The sequence below is a fragment of the Solanum pennellii genome, chromosome 6 (genome assembly GCF_001406875.1).
Source record: "Solanum pennellii chromosome 6, SPENNV200".
NCBI lineage: Eukaryota > Viridiplantae > Streptophyta > Magnoliopsida > Solanales > Solanaceae > Solanum > Solanum pennellii.
Genome location: NC_028642.1, coordinates 39,883,015 through 39,902,441, shown reverse-complemented (window position 1 = coordinate 39,902,441; position 19,427 = coordinate 39,883,015). Strand labels below are relative to the sequence as shown.

At 30.8% G+C, this 19,427-nt stretch overlaps 2 protein-coding genes across 3 annotated transcripts; one reads left to right on the top strand and one right to left on the bottom strand.

Moving 5' to 3' along the window:
* Positions 1–1,999: 1,999 nt before the first annotated feature.
* Positions 2,000–8,417, top strand: LOC107023256 (reticulon-like protein B16). 2 transcript variants are annotated; one of them, XM_015223886.2, is made up of 6 exons: positions 2,114–2,239; positions 2,327–2,495; positions 3,170–3,350; positions 3,460–3,601; positions 4,319–4,388; positions 7,923–8,417. In XM_015223886.2, exons 2-6 carry the CDS (start codon positions 2,336–2,338, stop codon positions 8,084–8,086), a joined length of 717 nt encoding a protein of 238 aa, XP_015079372.1. In that variant the 5' UTR covers positions 2,114–2,239; positions 2,327–2,335; the 3' UTR covers positions 8,087–8,417. The 2 variants fall into 2 exon arrangements, with proteins under 2 accessions (XP_015079371.1, XP_015079372.1); XM_015223885.2 differs by having other exon boundaries at positions 2,000–2,495.
* Positions 8,418–10,562: 2,145 nt separating this feature from the next.
* Positions 10,563–12,298, bottom strand: LOC107023255 (expansin-A8-like). The gene is made up of 3 exons (XM_015223884.2): positions 12,090–12,298; positions 11,287–11,599; positions 10,563–11,196 (listed from the first exon to the last, which is right to left on the bottom strand). The coding sequence occupies exons 1-3, from the start codon at positions 12,214–12,216 to the stop codon at positions 10,893–10,895; spliced, it is 744 nt and encodes a 247-aa protein (XP_015079370.1). The 5' UTR covers positions 12,217–12,298; the 3' UTR covers positions 10,563–10,892.
* Between the last annotated feature and the right edge of the window lie 7,129 nt (positions 12,299–19,427).

Genomic DNA, 19,427 nt, shown 5'->3' with positions numbered 1-19,427 from the left:
AAAATATTTAACATAAAAAATATTTGTCTCAAGGAGTGACGGATAAAGTGGGGGGTGCGGGAACGGGAGTCTGAGAATAACAAAAAGAGAAAATAATCAAAAAAAATCCCAACATATACCCAAAATCCCAATACACACTTAAATTTTACAAGTGTCCCATTACCCACCTAAACTATATTTTTATCTATTTTCTATCCACCTAAGTGCTGACCTCAACACATAAATCAAATAAGTCAAGCTGCGTGATTCCACATGCTGGGACCCACACCTAGAAACTCCCGTTTCTTCTTTTTCTCCCTTTTCTTGCTCCCCCCCCCCTCCATTTCTCCCTAAACTGAAAGAAGAACAAAGGAAGCAAGAAAATTTCAAAAATCCTCTTTTCATCTCCTACTCCACTTTTGGTTATCATCAAACGATTCTGCATCATCAAAAGTAAGAGCATTTACATCAGACGATTCTGCATTATCAAGTGATATCACCAAAATCTTTTTTTCGGATTTAATTTCGACCAAGAAGTTTGCTAATTCAGCAAAATTCCGTGTTTGCATCTCACTACAACGTTGAGCATTGGGTCTGATTCATCCATATAAAGCGTATTCAAGTTTTCATTTGTCATTTTGATGAATTTCGAGAAAATTCAAACTTCTAATTAGAAACCTAAATAAGAAATTAGATCAGATTACAAACCCTAAATTCAAGATTTGAAGTACAATTGAACATTAACAACTAAACCCTACTTGATTTTGAGAGAATTTCGTGAATTTTTTACTAAAGAAACAAGGATTAATGGTGGGGGGAAGAAGAAGTAATGGGTATTTAAAAGTGAGGAAGATGACTGTAGGAGAAGGGGGAAATTTTTCGTCAAATTTTACTTCAAACGTGCCTAGAGGCGGTGACAACACCTCCCATGACAGGTCAGCACTTATGTGGGAAGAAAATAGATAAAAATATAGTTTAGGTGGGTAATGGGACACCATTGAAGTTGGAGTGTGTAGTTGGGATTTCGGGTATAGGTTGGGGGGGCTTTTGATCATTTTCTCTAACAAAAATAATCAGAACAAGGAATGCAATTTGTCAAAATTATTTTCTTTAATTTTCTAAGTCAAGTCAATTTTTATTTGTAAAGAAATTTATTTTATCGTAAAAAAATTTAACTAGACAAATATAGAAAAATTGATTATTCAAGAATATGATTTAATGGTTAAAAAATGAAATGAGTTGAAAATCGTGATGTTTCAAATCTAAAATTCAATTCAAAGTAAATAAAAATGTTAGATAATTTCTGTTTATCTATTATAATTTTATTGTATACATTTACTTTTAAGTTTATTGTTGGTAGGAGGTGGAAAGTATCACATGGAAATCAATTATAAAAATCGAAAATTGTTTCCTTACTTGCCAAACATATAAGAGTTAGGGGTGGCCATAAATACTGAAAAATCGAATCGAATCAAACTAATTCGATTTTTTGGTTTTTCGATTCAGTATCAGTGCTATTTTTTTGAAAATTCGGTTCGGTGTTTGGTGTAAGGGTCTCAAAATTTTGGTGCACCGAAAAATCAAATCAACAATTTAATCATTCATAAACAAATCAATGTAACACCAAATGTACAGTTCAATAGTTAACTTGAAATTTCCAAGAGAACTCATACATATTTTTATCAGTATCTATTATATAAAGGAACCATCTTCATATTTGTTTTTCTTGATAAATTGTTGGAGGCACAATATTTTTAATATAGACAAATATAGTCTTTTAGTTAGCATGATAAGTGTTTCACGGTAATACACATCATTCCTTGACATAATTTTCTTATACTTTATCTTTATTTTATTTTTCATTCACACCAAAAAATTAGTTTAAAAATATGAACTAAATTAAACCAAAGTAGAAAAACAAATCGAACCAAATTAGTTTAATTTAATATATAGTATACATTTTTCTAAAATCGAAAACCAAAAACTGAAAATTCGAAGGCTCATAATTTGAGAGGAAACAATTGATAAATGGCGGAGCGTGAAGGACACACACTACTGGCGCGTGAAAATATTGCTGAACTAAAGCAGCCGCATCCACGTCATAATTACCCCACACGGGAAGAAAAAAAAAAGAGATGGTTCATTCTCATTGTAATCATCGATTGGTTGGTTGAAATTTTTAGTACCAAATTAGCTTCCTTCCATCATGATTATGGACTTCAACATACCCTACTAGGAATTATATTTTGTTTAGCTAGAGGTATAAGTATGCCAATTTCTCTATCTTCCTTCTTCAAAAGTACAAATTTTGGGGTTTTGTGATGTGAATTTTGATACTACTTCATAGTGAAATTCAATGGAGCATTCCGACGATCTTTGCAACATAGAAGGGAACGGAAATGGGAGAGGTAATAACGGTGCTTCCGGTGCTCCGTCAACATCGGCCGCGACTAGTTCTGCTTACAAGTTGTTCGGCCGGCAAACCTCTTTCCACCAGATGATGGGCGGCGGAAAAGGTAAATTCCTCTATTATTGAGTCTCAAAGAGATCAACTGGCAGAAGTCCGCTCTTTGGTTTAACTGTTACGCCAAGTTTCATGGAAATGAAGCTGATAGTTCGTCTGAAAATATGATCATATAACTTTGATTAAATATAAAAACCCGAGTTTAAGTTTTTTATTTTATGTTAGGTTAGCAATTATAATGTATTGATCCAAGAGACTGAGACTAGGAAGCGTGTAAAGTGAAAAATCATGCCTGTATATGATTCTCTTTGTGCTCATGCTGGAAATGCTTGGAACTGTGGCCCTGCAGCTTTGTGGTTGAACTTTCTGATTTAATTCATGTCAGCATAGAGCTTAACAACTCCTGTTATTACTGGTTGAATCACTTTTTTATGCGTATTTCTCTCTTGCTTTGTATGAAGGATGTGTTCTAAAAATAGATTTGGTAGTGGAGCTCAATCATTATATGAATCAAAGATGGCTCTCTAATAAAGACTTAGTTATGTTTCTTGACAATCTCCACATATATTAGCTTTGTTACCTCCTCTACTTCATCTTTGAGTGCAGTAGCTATCTTGAAGCCAGGGTTGATTGTTTTACATTTACCTTAATTTGTGTCTTCTTCAAATTCATTCTTGTTGCTTGATGACTTTGTTGTGACTTACTTATTGTTTCACTTGGTATAAGCTGCTGACGTTATATTGTGGAGGCGGAGGCGTGTCTCTTTTGGCATCATTGTTGCTGCTACAGTTGCTTGGATCATCTTTGAGTATTCAGAGTTACCTTTCTTATCAGTTTCTTCTGATGTTTTACTGATTCTGATAGTTCTGCTCTTTCTCCGTGCAAACTATGCAGCCTTCAGGAAGAAGTATTGTTCCCATACTCATTTCACTAATTCGTTTAGATAGTTGTCTCTTTCTGTTTTTCGTTCTCCTATGGAGAAGTTCAACTGATTTTTCTTTTTCTATCTTCGACAGACAACTCCCAGCATTACCAGAGTTAGTCTTGTCAGAAGAAATGGTTAATAATGCTGCAGCATCATTTCGGGTCAAAATGAATTATATGCTTCTCATGGCTCATGATATCACTCTTGGCAAAGATTTCAAACTATTCTTCAAGGTTAGTGCTCACCAAGTGTGAGGATGTGATTCCTTATCCAAAAACAACAAAAAACAGGCCAAAAACGTAGGGGTGTGATTAATGCTGGACATTGTGCCTCCGGCAACAATAAATCAAACTAAACCATGATCTCTGAAAAAACTTAAACAATGACCTTAAATTAGGTGTTTAAGTGTTTTTCCCAAGTGCATAAACTGAGAAGAGAAAATTAGAATTGACCTGGAATCATGCTGAGAAAGGGAAAATGCATTATTGTTCTGTAATGTTTTAACTTTCAACATAACAGAGTGGAGAATATCCAGTACTCTGTGACATCTGGTGCATATGACCAGTAATGTATTGTTTTCATTCAACAATTATAAGGTGCTTATGAATCTTGACGTTTGTATTTTGATTTATTTCATAGTGAGTTGTAAGTATTACATGACGACTGGGGAATTTGTGGAGCGTAATTTGTGCCTTTAGGCCCACAACTGGCTTCATCTCCTTTCAGATTACGTGCAATAAGTTATCCAGCTTGACTAGTAATTGATGATATTACAGTAATTTACTTCCATCGAGCCACCCATGGTAGCTGATGGTTTAACTTATGGGTTGTTGTTATCATATCTTGAATATTGTGTCCTACTTTATTCTTAGGATACAAGTGTTGGTTATAATATGGACTAATTGTCATTTGAATAGAACTGAGTTGGCCAAATTTTGACATATTTGCAGGTAGTTATTGTTCTGTGGCTTCTATCTGTCATAGGAAGCGTAATATCTTTCTTCACACTTGCATATATCGGTATGTGCCTATTCATTACACTGATGTAACTTGATGAATCTTTATAGATATATGTGCTCAATGAATTTATCCTTCCCTATTTATTTCTTGCTGTGCTTTACTGAGTTTCCTTGGTCCCTTGTATGACTGAGCACCCTTGTTCCAATTTAATAAGGACAAATAAGAGAAATAAATTTGAGTAGATTACTGTAGTATTAAACCTATGAACCATACTATGGAAAAGAGCAATAAAGTACAAACATCAGGACATTGCAAGGATGACAATGAACCAATTTGGTTTTCGGGTAGATTTATTATAGAGACTCTATTTTCCTAACAAGATTTACAGAAATTTATAGTAAGAGGCAGAATGATTTCATATTCATCTACCTAGAGAAAATATATGATAAAGTAAGAAAGTTTTTTGCTAAGTCTTTGAGACAAAACAATAAACATATCAAAAGTAACATGTAAAAAGAAAAAGAAAGTATACACATAATGAGTATGAATACTGTAACGGATATGTAAGAAGTGGTACATGGTTGAGAACAGTTGAAAATTAGAAGTGTCTCCTATACACATGAACCTACGTTGGGAGTTTTGTTGAGCTTGTATTTGTAATCCTTAGTTATGAATGAGATAATCGATACTTAATAGACGAAGAATGAAGATTTAAGGTGCATGCTATTTGGGGATGGCATTGTATTAGTCGACAAAATTAGTCAAGGAGTCAACCAAAAGTTGCAATCATAACGAGCACTATTACAGAGGGTAATGGTTTTAATGATAAGTAAAAATAAGACAAAAATACATGGAGTAAATTTAGCTCCCATAAACAAAGGTGAAGTGAGATGAGATATAATTGTGGTGCCTACAAGTAGTTAGTTAAGATATTTAGTCTCAGTCTCTTCTAAGAATGACATGCTTGAAGAAGAAACCGAAATTCAGTGGTCCTACTCTGAGTGGAATAGGTGATTGATGAACCCGGATGATTGGCTATGGAAGGGAAAGGGATTGGAATTTTATCGGTAAAATCCTTCTACAAAACTTTATTGAATTGAGAGGACACAATATTCTTAGGCTTTTTAGTTTAGATTCCTAGAACTCCTAGGAAAGTATGCTCTATCACTTGACTAGCAGTAAGAAGGGAGATTCTCATAGCGGAACAATGAAGAAGAAGAAGAGGATTACGTATGTGAACTTTGCACTACATATGCAAAGACTAGGGAGAATATCTTGAACATTTACAGTTAAACTGTCCGACCGTAGGACTAGTTATGATAGACTACGCTGAAAAATTTCAGAATATTGTTCATTATGGAAAAAAAAATGGAATATTGTTGTCAATGCTACCTGTAGTTGTGGATGTTTTGTTCAATCAGGTGTCGAGACATTGTAAAAAGAAGGCGAAGAGATTGAGATGTAGCTTGTGGCCTTTTTGTGGCTTATAGAAGGAGAGAGAAATAAGAGAGCTTTTGAATGAGTGAGAACACTTTGGTACAAATGAGAGCATGTCTTTTGTTTCTAGTCAATTTTTTTAAAGTGTCATAAGGTCTCAGTCAATTTTGATGATTTGGTAGTCTTTTATACTTTATAGAATCATATTTTGTGCAAGGTTCTTTACTTTCTGTATCAACCCTTATAGACTCGTGATTTTCCTCATCACATTTATAAAATCTTTTCTTTATCAAAGAAAAAAAAATGAAAAAAGAACAAAGAAAATGAAGATGTAACATGGCATTAAAATAAGATGGTTGAAAATGGAGTGGTGGTACATAATGATATGTGATTGAGGATACCTAATTAAGTGAAATGTAGATTTTGACTACTGTGAAATTAACGATGTTATATGAGAGTGAATGCTTATTTATTTTTTATTTTTTTGAAATCAGTCGTATCCATGCTAGTTTGCGCGCATCTCGACTAATCTACCAGATATCCAGTATTTCCATTAGCATGAATACTGCGTAACACTGTCCACCCAAGTGTAGACATGAAAGAATTCACTTTTGGTTATTGTTATTAGTATCAAACTTATCTCTAAATGAAGATATTGCACGCTCCTTGGTTCGAATACCTTCATGTAGAGATAAGTTTGATTTGTCTTAAAAGATTAATTAGTCTAGTATTAAAATTAACAGTTTTGAATAGAGCGAAATGGATATAAATATGTATATAGTTGACCCTGATTGGTCTGGGGTTGAAGCACAGTTGTTTGATTGACTTTATTCTATTGAGGCTTAGATTATATTGTAGTTGATACGAAAATCTCAAGTTTGCATGAATAAATCTTGAAGATTTTATGCACTGGCATCCCTGTGAAACCCTTGAATATCATCTAAAATTGGGTGGGAGTGACCAAATAGAATGATATATGCTTGAAAAGAGCGATGCACTTCTTTATCAAATGGTTTCTCTTAGGGATGTCTATGGGGCGGTTGCGGGGCAGATCGCATAATCCCATGAAGATACCAACCCGCTCCTCCCCTCATAGAAAAAATGTGTGTTTTCAATCCGCTCTACCCCACCCTGCATAGACCCACCACACCCTGTCCCACATAATAATTTTTCTTTCTTAACCTAGTTTCACACGCACAAAAAAATAAAAAAATATTCATAAAACCATTTTGATTTTTCTGCTGAGTATTAATTTAAGTTAACTTGTACTGTTATAAGATTTCTTACTACTAACATAGAGCATTATCTCAATCATGTAGTTGGGGACAAAAATTTTCTTGTTTAAAGAAGGGGTTAGGGAATCTGTGGGTCAAGCTTATGTTTTCATTTGGTTTCTAAACTTTCTTTGTCAAACACGAAACAATACAATTTCCAAAAATTATAAGGCTTTAAAAATATTTTAGAAAAGGCAATGACAAAGTAGCTAAAGAGAACTAGAAGCCAGGACTAACTTACAACTTACAAGTATTTTTTTCTCAGTATTAGAAACTAATTAAGTGGAATTGAGTGGTTGAAATCTTGTAGAGTATCTTACTGAGAACTAAGTTAATGATCGAAATCAACAAAAAAACTAAAACTAATGTTAAAAGTTTTGTAAAAGTTAACTCCATAGCTGGCCAAAAAATTCAAGCAAAAAATTTCATGTTTATATATCTACTAAACTAATGGAAGAAAGCACATATATTTTAAGTCGGAATTCCGCAACCCGCATCCACACTACATCCCTTGAAAAAAGTTTCAACACACCCTGCACCACCCTGCCCATTCTGCTCCTGCATAAGGGAAAACCCTCTCCGCCCCGCCCCATTGTCATTCCTAATTTCACTGCCCTACGCTGCTATTTTTACTGGTTTCATGTCCATCATTGTTGGTCCACTGCAACAGATCTGATGACTTCATGCAGATGATATAGTTCCACCACAATAAACATCCTCTCAGTTAGTGGGTCCCATTTCTGCAAAGACTGCGTTCATATTTTTTGTTTCTTCATATTCCCAAAGTTCCACAACAGTTTGCATCTTCCATGATTTGAACTGTGTTTTTCTACAATGGCCAGTTGCAATTCTGATTTGTTTTTGCCTCCACAATTCATCACAGGAACGATAATATTCATTACTGTGCCTGCCTTGTATAATAAATTTGAAGACCACGTGGATCGGTATGCTGGAAAGATCCACAGGCAATTTTCAAGGCACTACAAAATAGTGGATGAGAGCATTAGCAGACTGCCCCGGAGTATCTCCAAGGACAAAGAACTATAGTCTTTTTTACCAAGTAGGAGCCTGTTGATTTGCATGAGATAAAACTTTTAGGTGTGCATTCCTTTGGTCCTGATTCTCCTTTTCCATAGAATGAGAATGATCTTGAAATCTTTCCTGTTTCCAAACTTCAAGTTTGGATTTTCAGAATCAAGCTAACAATGGCAATTGTCACCTACTCTCACCATCTACGCTGTCCTAGTGGCAGGTGTTACATAGTACAGATTTTTGTAAACATATTGTATTATTTTTTGTGTGTTGTTGTTGAAAAGTTAACATCTCGGATAGACAACTCTTTTTTTTTACAAGTTTAACAAGCACTTCAAAAACTGAATTGTATGTTTCTCTTTTTTTTCTACTTCTTGCTTATTGTCTGCTTCTCTTCTTCTTCTTCTTCTTCTTCATATCCACATCAATGTCTATTTTCATATTGCAACCAAACATGAATTTCAAATGATATAAGTTCTATCATGTTATTCTCACATGATACTAAATTGAAGTATGTACTACATAGCTCAAACTTAACACACACAATCTGGAAGTATAAACTGTTGAGTTCATACTTAATGTCACAAATTCATGAATGTTTGTATTGTTTAGTCATCCAAATCCTAAGAAAACTTAATTGAAGTATAAACTACTACTATTGTTAATTTCTTATACTCATTATTCTTTCTTAGTCTCTAATTGCCAGAAGTTGAAATCACAATAAATGAACACAAGCTTGAAGTTTGAATTTGCACAATGTCCCCGAAGCATGAATTGAAAAACCAAACTTTAGGACGACGAAGTTAAAATCCTGAAGTAAAAATTTTAAAAACTAAACTTAAGGACACAATGTTTTGAACCAAAAAAGTAAAGGATAGAATGTACTTCAACTTTGAACTGAGAATTGATCTTATGGACGCTGTTCTAAAGTTTGAGGAAGCGTAGTAGCAGCCGCAACAATATTTGTCTGCTTTCTAAGCTGTGTTTATACATTAAATAATTTTCAAACGCTGGCTTAGACTTAAAAACAACAATCTAAAAGTGGCTATTTGGTGCCATAAGTTGGCTGACCAATTCATGTCTTTGGCTTATAAGCACTTGACTAATATGCACTTTCAGGTCGTTTGACAGGGAGTATTAGAAGAAATAGTCCAAGTATCATGTGTGATATTATTTAATACTATATTTGATGGAAATTTTGGGTCTATGTATTATCAAACCAGGAATTAGTTATGCACCCTATATGGTATCAGAGGGTGTATAACTAATACCTTACATTTGGTGGTATTAGCTCTAATACCATGGACTAATCTAGGTAAAAACAAAAATACCCCTCAACTCCTTTTAATCATTTTGTTTATTTTTTATTATATATTTTATATTTATACTAATACATTTATTTAAATAAATTAGCTTGTATTTTATTATTTAGATATAATTTTTTGTTTCTAAAATATGAGTTATTTAATTTATTTATTATTAATATAAAATATTATAATCGGACTAGTATGTTAATGTTGATGTATGAATTTAAGAACAATTCATAAGTTAAACATTACACAAGTAGTCTAAAACAAGAGTGTATATATATACAAAACAAAGTTCAATAAATTTTCTCTATAAATCATTGTAGTTGTGTGACCTTTTGAAATATTAACTCTAATTTATTAAGATGAAAATTATTTACTCTCAAATAATTTAAGTGAGAAAATAGTGAACATGACAATAAAATTTTTAATCTCCTGGCTAGTTAAAAATGTTATAAAAAATAATATTGTCTGTTAATTATCTACTTTGACCCAATTACATGAAATATAAAATCTCATAATAACTCTAGGGTATAATTGGAAAGAATTCTTTTTTTGTAAACTTTAAACCACACACAAAATTAGGTAAAAAATAATGAACCAAACACTTGATAAAAATAATCCCTGCATTACTAATTCCTGCAGTATTGATCTTTGTACCATACGATCTCTTAGTGTTTATCAAACAATACTTACAAGCTAGTTTGACCAACTTATAGGTTTGAAAGGATTAGCGTAACTGTTATATTGATCTTATTCACTTGCCTTGCCTATAGAAGCAAATTAGTCAAATGAGAAAGGTTACGAGTAGCTCAAACATATTAGTCGCTTAAAATAAAAATTAAATGGGGCCTTAAATTTGAATTGTTAAGAACTTTTATATAATTGATTTGTTCTAGTTTTCAATTGATAATATAATCATTCTTATTCAAAATTATTTTTCATGAGATATAGTACTCCAAATATATCAATTTTCTTCAAATAATTTTTTCATTTTCATGAAAAGTTTACTTTTTTTACAAATAATATTCAATATTTATTAAAAAAAAATAACTTATAACCTATTACTATTAAAAATGAGTCCCCCTTAAATTTGGGGGTCTAAGACGAATATCTTTTTTTTTTAACACTGTCGAACCATCCCTGAGAAAGGCAAACACAAAGAAAGATATAGAAGAAGTAAATGTACCAAAGCAATTATAAAGAAGGATAACATGATGACATTAAGTTGCCCTAATTCTGCTTACACAATGAATTAGGAACTACTAATAGACAAATCTATGTGATATTCAAGTGACCTTCAAATCCATAAATGGCCACTAATCAAATATCTCTAAAATTGTAAAAATAAAATAAAATTACTAATAGGCCTAAGCGGGTGCAAACCAGCCACCACAGCAATAGAGCCAAACCCCCCACCATAAGGAGTTTTCTCCCAAACCTACTCACCCCTTTTATGGCATATACAAATTACAAGTTGAAAACCCCTCAATTTGTGCTTTATAGTAAATAAATTAAAATTGAGCCCCTTCAAAAGTTTGTCCAAATTGCCAATTATTTGGTGCAGCATTGTTGCTAATGAGTGTCCTTCCATCACTTGTAGTGACTTGAAATGAAAGACTTTGACCATTTAGATTAGAATTGCTTTGCCAATTTTGGCCCCAATTTCTTGACATTGCTTGCCATCCAGTATTAGACCCTTTAATTGAAACTGATTGAATATCACCAGCACCTCCAACATTTGTCACTAAAACCAAGTTGAAAAATGAGTGTCCATTTACTGTAAACCTTATTCCTCCTTTTCTCATACAGGGCACCCTGTAAACAAAATTCAACATATTATTACATGTTCAACTGAACTCGTTACTTTTTTTTATTAATAATAATTAGGTCAATACTAAAGTTTACCTTCGAAAAGATACAGGGACGATACCGGCTTTGTATTTAGCAATTTGCAAGAAAGCAGGTTGTGCTAAATCAAAATGTTGGAGAGGAGGATTGCACCAACCACCATTATTGTTAGGTAGAGACGGGTTCGGAGGACAAAAATTAGTTGCAGTGACAGTAATAGTCCCTTGGAGACACCATTGAGCTGCATTGTTGCAAGTGAGCTCATAACAAGCACCACAAGTTAAACCATTGTTGAATAGTGCTGTACTTAGTGCTGCAGTGTTAGTTCCATACCCTTGGCTATACAAATTTCCATATCCACAAGCACCCCCTGCATTTGTTTGGACAACCATATATGTTATTATACTACAACAAGTTTAATTTTTATACACTAACAACGTCCATAATAGTAATCTTGAAAATATGACATGTTATCAGTTAAAAACTAAGTCAAAAAGTCCACTAGTAATGTACAAATTCTTTACACTTATAAGTTAATTTTATTAATAAATAATGTATAGTTAACCTGATTTTAATGTGAAAAACTATATGGAAAGCAGGAGCTGCTCAATTGTCTTAGCCCCCAATTTGAGCGCCTCATTTTCTTGAAAAAATGTATATTTGTTAAAAATATCAAGTATTATTTGTAAAAGAAGTAATATAAGTTAGACAAATCTTGAATATTATGTTTCAAGAAAAATTAAATAATTGGTTATAATAAACTTTACAAAAATATATACGCCTCTATTTGAATTTTGTTTTAGACCACTGATGTATTTGAGTCGGTTTGATGGAAAGTAAGAAAGTACAAGCGGATATACCCATTGTGCCAGAGGCATCACCCCCTCCATAGAAAGTGGCATGAGCAGTTTGCCATCCTCCATAATCAGCAAAAGTAGAATAGAAGCAAAAGCTTAAAAAGAAGAAAACAAGTGGAAGTGAAGCCATTGAGTAAATTAAAACTAAGAAGAGGATAAGAGATGAGTGGGAGTGGGAATTGATATGAGCGAAGGGTTATTGACCAAGTTCTATTTATACACAAAAAAATAGAAGCTGAATTTTAGGCATAAGATATGCTAATTAATTATAGAAGAAAGTGGCAAGTTTAAAGTGTCCACGTCTTGAAAGAAAGAGTATTAGACCAACGTGAGTTGTGGTGCAATTGCAAGATTGCTTCATTATTAATCAGAAATTCCAGGTTTAAATTTTTGAATATGAAGAAAATTCTGTTGGGAGCGCCACACCCCTGCATGAGCCCTGAAGTGCGCCATTCAAATTTAGTCGGGGCTTCAATGCAGATTCCGAACACCAAGTAAGAAACCAAAATAGAAAGAAAAAGTATTAGACCAACATGAGTTATAATGCAGTTGGTGAAATTATTTCACCCTTAATCAAAGATTTCGATATGAACTTGTTGGCAGTATTACCCTCAAGTGGATCTTACCGGATTTGAATTTAGTTAGAATTATAATGCAGACATCGTGTGAAAATACACGAAGAGAGAAAGGAAGAGTATGAGAACCATTTGTTTTTTAAGTCATAAAATAAAACAACTACCAAAACGCACATGCAATTGTTACACTTTGAGATTTGATTGACCCTACTTAGCACATGCAATATTTCTCAACCCTATTTTTACGCTTTCCTTTCATTCATTCATTCATTCGTTTTCATCACTTATTTCCCCTAAAAAGTTGCGCCACTCAGGTAGGTGACAACGTAGGAAGTTGGAAGCTTGCTCAACAAACTTTTTAATTGTAACTAACCATTCTACTACCATAGAACATGTTTTTTTTTTCCAAGGTTGGCTAAGGCTAGTTTTACTTAATATATAAAAAGGGAATCTCAAAAAGAATCTGAAAAAGAAAAGCATAAGTAAGTCGGTTTACGTCTTATTTTTAACGAGGCAAACATGTTCAGAGTTTCGAAAGAATGAGTGCATTATAACCACGGTTAGAAAAAAGATGGATTTAAGATACAAATTTGACATGTTAGGTGTGATAATTAGGGCTAATTTTTATTGATAAACAAAAAAAAGAACCTCAAAGAGAAGAGTACAAGTAAAGGTACAAGTAAGGGGGGAGGGGGTGTAAGCCTTATTTTATCAATCCTCGCGAGACAGAGACAAATTCAAGATTTTGAAGGAATATTAGGTCGGTCTATTACGGAAATACTCCTTCTGCGCATAATTACTTGTCCATTTTTTTACTTGGCACACCTATTAAAAAATTAATACTCTTAACATAGAGTTCACCATCTTATCTTTATTAACTGATAGAATTCCAAAAATCAATTTACTTATTGAAGATATTTACTTTTTTCAAAAACATTAACTCTTTAAATAAATTGAGGGTTTAATAAATCAAAAAATATTATCTTTTCTTGATTTATCAAAAATGACAAGTTAAAAAAAAGACAAATAAAAAATTAAAATTAAACATGTTAAAAGGAACGGAGGGAGTATAAATCTAAGATTTAACTGTAACGCATTTGACTTGAGTTCTTATAATTACCATAACCGTTAAAATTTTAAAATTACAGATCTAAAAATAATTCTTATTTACTCAATTGATATTTTCTTTTTTACCACTTGTGTCGAAATGTATCAAGAGCGGTTGTAGTCATTGACAATATGCTATATCATTCAGTATTACTATCTAGTTTTAATGTACATATTTGATTTAATCATGTAAAAAATTTATAGCGCTAGAAAATAGGATTTTGTAGCGTGACAAACTTAAAAGTTTTTAAAGATTAAAGCAAATAAATAAATTATAAAATATAAAATAAAATAATAATAGCTAAAAGGTCAAAAATATCTTTAAGATTTGAACTCCAGACCCGTACTTAGAATTGTGCACATCTTTAAATATTTTCTTTTTAAAAAATGCCATTACTATATATAATTTTGAAAGGGAAGGATGGGTAATATAAACTCGGGGAACAACCCCCTTGATATATTCCATTAATGTGGTAACAAGATACTCTCTGTCTCTAATTATTTGTCCACTATTTATTTTATAGTTGTTCTTAATTATTTATTTAATTTGACAAATTAAGAAAGGTAAATTTTTTTTACCTATTATATCCTCAATTAAATGACTAATTACTTTTAAAAATGTAAAATTTTTCATCCACTTTATAATTAATAGGGGTAAAATGATAAACTCACAACGTCATTAATTATTCTCTTAATAGGTGTGTCAATTCAAAAGTGGACAAATAAAAAAAAACTAAGGGAGTAACAGACCTCTACTAATTAATGAAGTTCTTTACTATTTTACATTCTCTACTATAATAGTTTGAAAATAATCTGAAGTAACCAAATAATTCATGTTTTTAAATATTTTTGTTGAAGAATAGTTCCTAATTTACCATTATCATTAATTATAGTCATTTCTCTATTACATTTTTTAAGACATTATATTTAAAGAGTGATATAATAAAATTATCATTTTATTTATATTTTCTTAAAAAATTGCAAAATCAATAGTTACAAATATTGCTAAACAGAAAAAGTATATCATCCACCAACAATTTACTTGTTGTCCCTAATTATTTGTCTAATTTAGTTGTCCCTAATTATTTATTCATTTTGACTAATTAAGAAAAGACAATTTACCTATTATTTTACCTATTATACCCTCAGAACTTCTTGAAAAATTAAAAATTTTAATTTATCAACTTCATAATTAATAAAGATAAAATTATAAACTTATCAATAATTGTTTCCTCAATAGATTTGTCAATTTAAAAATGAATAAATAATTAAAAACATAGAGAATAGTAACAAAGTATTATTGGACTAAAAAAGTGTATCATCCACCAACAATTTACTTTTAAAAAAATCTTTTTGGCCAAATTTTTTTTCTATGTTATTTTACTTTTTAAAATATTTTTACCTTTTTAATTTTAATATCTTTTAAACTAAAAGATTAAAAAAATTAATTTATTTTAAAATAAAAAAATAATTATAATTTTTCTTGCTATCTCGCTCTTTCCTTCGCTTAATATGAAGGACGTACTCTTGCTTTATAGTGTGAACAAATGATAGAAAGTCGTCTGTCCGTACTAAAAGAATTAAATGTAAGGGTAATTGTGCCCACATTTGGTCAAAGGTTGTTTAAAGACCAAATTGTAAGTGTTTAAGGGGATGGGTGAAAATCAAAGATGAATTTTTTCTAAATATTGGAGCCATGCTTTTATGTTGCATGTGGACACTTGGGTCATGCATTAACGAAGCTTTGAGATCCGCTTCCTATAAAGAAAAGGTTTGAACTCATACAACACATGATAGACAGGAGATCTGTTCGATTTCGATTAAGATTTTTAGAGATTATTTTATTTTAAATTTTAATTTATAACTATATAAAGAATATCATATTCTTCAAAGAGGAATCTCAAATATAACACAACTCGTGAATATTCATAAAGAGATTAGGAAGATATCATATATTGTCTTTCTAACTCAAACTTTTGAGTATTTCTAAAAATTAAAATATGTCAGACTCTTCGTGAAAATCAAATTTCTTGATAATCAAATACTTCAATAAAAATCCACAAATTCTCTCATGGATATCAAATCCAAATCATCTTAGTTCGAAAAAAACAATACTAATGTTTTCAAATCACAGAGAAATCTTAGAAGAAAAGAACCAACCAATAAACAAATTTGTACCCATAATGTTTATCAATATAATTATATTTCTTTTATTTGTGATTATTAGTTATTTTTAAAAATTATTACAAACATACTTTTTTTTTCTTTTCACCTTGTATAAACATAAATTATGTCTAATTATTACCCACTCTATTCTACTTTGTGTGATAATGTTTGATATTAATTTTAACAACAAAAAAATTTCAAAATACATAGATTAAAATAAGATCATAAATATTGATAAAATTATCTCATTAAATGCTAAACTAAAGAAAAGTTTAAAGTTAATTTATTTTTAAATTGAAAACTATATCATTTGTTTTAGACGAATTAAAAAAATAAATATACCACATGACTTAGAAACAGAGAAATAAAGTATATGCTATAGAATACTTTATGCTATATAAATTATTAGAACATCCGAGATATTATGTAAATACACATGGATGGGGAAATTTTAGACCAGATCAAGTAAGGTCTTTTTAGCCCTTTTTATGTTGGCCAATATATATCATGAGCCCTAAGTAATTTTTTTACGAATTTTATATTTGTATTGAGAAATTCAATAAATATATAATAACTATAAATTGAGAATTTATCAAATATATATATATATATATATATATATATATATATATATATTATCGATTTGATGGCCGAAAAAGATATTGTTAAGCTCTACTATTTTCTTGATTAATGGATTGACTCCTCTTAATGATCATCTAGGCTTTTCTTTATAATCTGACGATTAGAAAACTCACAAACGTTTAATTCTGAATCAGACCTCTAATTGATAAGCTTAAAATATCCTTAATGCACTTACCTAAAGGTAATAATTCATGAGTTTTATTTTACTCTTTTCTAACTTCCTAAAACAAATTAAGGCAAAAAGAAAAATGTGGCAAACCTTATTATATGAGGCATCAAAATTGACTAAACAGATGCTATGCTATGAACATGAAAAGGCAGTTGTTGGCTATTCATTTTTTAATTCTAAGACTAGGTCCATATGTATTAAAAACGCCAACAAACAAACTATTGCAGCTCAATTTAGACTTCATAGGTAACCGTCCTAGAAGTTATATTTATCATTATTTTTTAGAAACAAAAAACAAGTACACGTGGTTAGTCCACAAATCATGCAAATTTGTTAGCTTAATAAGACAAAATCAACCAAGTAATATAAGTTTACGTGCTACAATGAATAATGATATTGTAATCGTGATTTTTTTTCTTTATATCAATCATTAATATTTTATTCAAACTAACTATATAATGTTTGGTCAATCTTCTATAATCAAATTATTATGAAAATTATTAAGCACTTTTGATGAGAGATAAATAGTGTTTGACTGTTCAATTTTTTTAATTTTTTTTGAGCAACAACAACTATTTGACCAATTTTTCAGAAGTGATTATAAGGGAAATCAGGTACATAAACATCTTGTCGTCGCAGTTAATGAAAGAGTCCTCAAAAATAAATACATTGAAAAGATCCTTTTGTACTTGCAACAAAGGAGGTGGATCAAGTGAAGACCTTCATGACCTTATTTCTATGGTATTTTTGAAATAAATTTTGCTTTTCTAGCTAGGAGGCTTTAGATAATGTAACGACCTTAGCGAGGGACTTCGAACCATTTGAAAGGTGATCGGCACCATTGGTTATACTATAGTTGATTGATGCGAGTCCTAATCCCATTCCGTGACAACTTTGAGTGCAATCGGAAAGAAATAAGGCCCGAAATGCCTACGTCGAAAGAAAAGACAGTCTTTAAGTGAATGCACCCGATTTTGCCTTATATTGCTAAAAGAAAAGCAAATCGGCTAGCGCCCAGAAGAGATGTGTACTAGCCTGGGCAAGTGAAACGCCAACCGAACCTAAGTATGATAGAGGTGTATTAGAAAAAAATAATTCTTACATTAACTTTATATATTCCTCCCCAGTCCACTATCAATTGTCATGCTTTTCATTTTTAGAGTCAAACTATAAAAACTTTGACTAACATTTTATGATATATTTTTTATCGTACTGATATGCAAAAAATTGCAATAATTAGCACTTTTCGTATAATTTTTGAATATCTAATTTTTTTTGTTTAAAATATCAAATTAATCTAATCTGATTTAACTTTAGAAATTAATCAAATTAACTTTCGAAAAGTGCAACATAACAAATAAAAGTAGACGAAAAAAGTATATATTAATATGTTGTTTTGGTATATTTTTTTAGTGTATGTTTGGTACATTTTTTAGTCTCTGTGTAGATTCTATTGTTATTGTGGTATGTGTTACTAATCCTATGAATTTTCATGTATTAATAATACAAAGGATTTCAACACATGTATTAAATTGATTTATGAGAAAAAGGTCCGAACTATATTTAAATTTTGATCAAAATTGTAGAAACGATACCAATCTTCACAAATAATATTTTACCCTTGTACTATTTAACAGGAGTAGTGTATTTTAATATTATTATATGTCACATGAATATTATAAATATTGCATAATTATAAATAATAATGTATTCACATGGATACATATATATACTTTAAATATACTATTGAATAGTGCAAGAATCAAAGATCCTCTATAAAGTTTCATATCGTAATAATAATTTCGATTAAAGTAGGAATAGACCTTTTTACAAAGTTCAAGATTATAGATGATAAATTGAAGTAATATAAAATTTTTATTTTATTTATTTGGTTTACTTTTAAAAATTTTGAGTCAAATAAAATAAAATAAATAAATTGAAATGCAATAGGTTAGTTATAATGTAAGAACGTTTAGGGCCTACCATGTTAGGGGTAACATGCAAGAAGCGGACATTACGGCCCCTACTATATCCGTACGTCATTATCATATCTTATGGTGAGGGAAAAAATACATTATTATATATTAAGCATGATTTTTGTGAAATCCAAATTTAAATATATATATATATATATGAATAGACTTCTGAATATTTTAAACATGAATAGTTAAAATAGCTTACTATAGATGCCGCCCCGATTGTTAAATTCAATTGTTTAAAGAGAGTTTTTTCAAAAGAAAAAAATGAGACTTTGGAGTTGGAGACGTCCAATAATTACTAAACAATTTTTTTTTTCTTGCCCTAAGATATTATTTTGTCCCTTTCACGTTGAGAATATATAAAAGTTGCATTTTGGGATTTACAATTTCCATATTTTGCCTTAACTCAGTGTAGTCGTACAGTGTTTTTTTGGTACGAAGGAAAACATTTTTTGAAAAATATTTTTCAATTATTTTATATTTGGTTGGGACAAAAGTTTTAGAAAATATTTTCAAATTAATTTATTTTTCTCAAAATTAAAGAAAATGACTAATCTTAAAAAATAAGGAAAACATTTTTCACAACTCTCCTCTAATTTCAAATTACATTTTTTTTGAGAAAAACATCAATTTTAAAAAAATATTTTTAATTTCAAAATTTTATTTTTTCACCCGATCCCTTACCCCCCCCCCCCCCCCCCCC

What these genes read in the sequence shown, in the direction of transcription:
- LOC107023256 (XM_015223885.2), top strand. Translation starts at nt 2,336, where the DNA reads ATGGAGCATTCCGACGATCTTTGCAACATAGAAGGGAACGGAAATGGG. An exon ending in TATGCAGCCTTCAGGAAGAA is followed by an intron (nt 3,351 to 3,459) that starts GTATTGTTCCCA and finishes TATCTTCGACAG; the next exon opens with ACAACTCCCAGCATTACCAG. An exon ending in CTTCACACTTGCATATATCG is followed by an intron (nt 4,389 to 7,922) that starts GTATGTGCCTAT and finishes AATTCATCACAG; the next exon opens with GAACGATAATATTCATTACT.
- LOC107023255 (XM_015223884.2), bottom strand. Translation starts at nt 12,216, where the DNA reads ATGGCTTCACTTCCACTTGTTTTCTTCTTTTTAAGCTTTTGCTTCTAT. An exon ending in TGATGCCTCTGGCACAATGG is followed by an intron (nt 11,600 to 12,089) that starts GTATATCCGCTT and finishes AAACAAATGCAG; the next exon opens with GGGGTGCTTGTGGATATGGA. An exon ending in GTCCCTGTATCTTTTCGAAG is followed by an intron (nt 11,197 to 11,286) that starts GTAAACTTTAGT and finishes TTTTGTTTACAG; the next exon opens with GGTGCCCTGTATGAGAAAAG.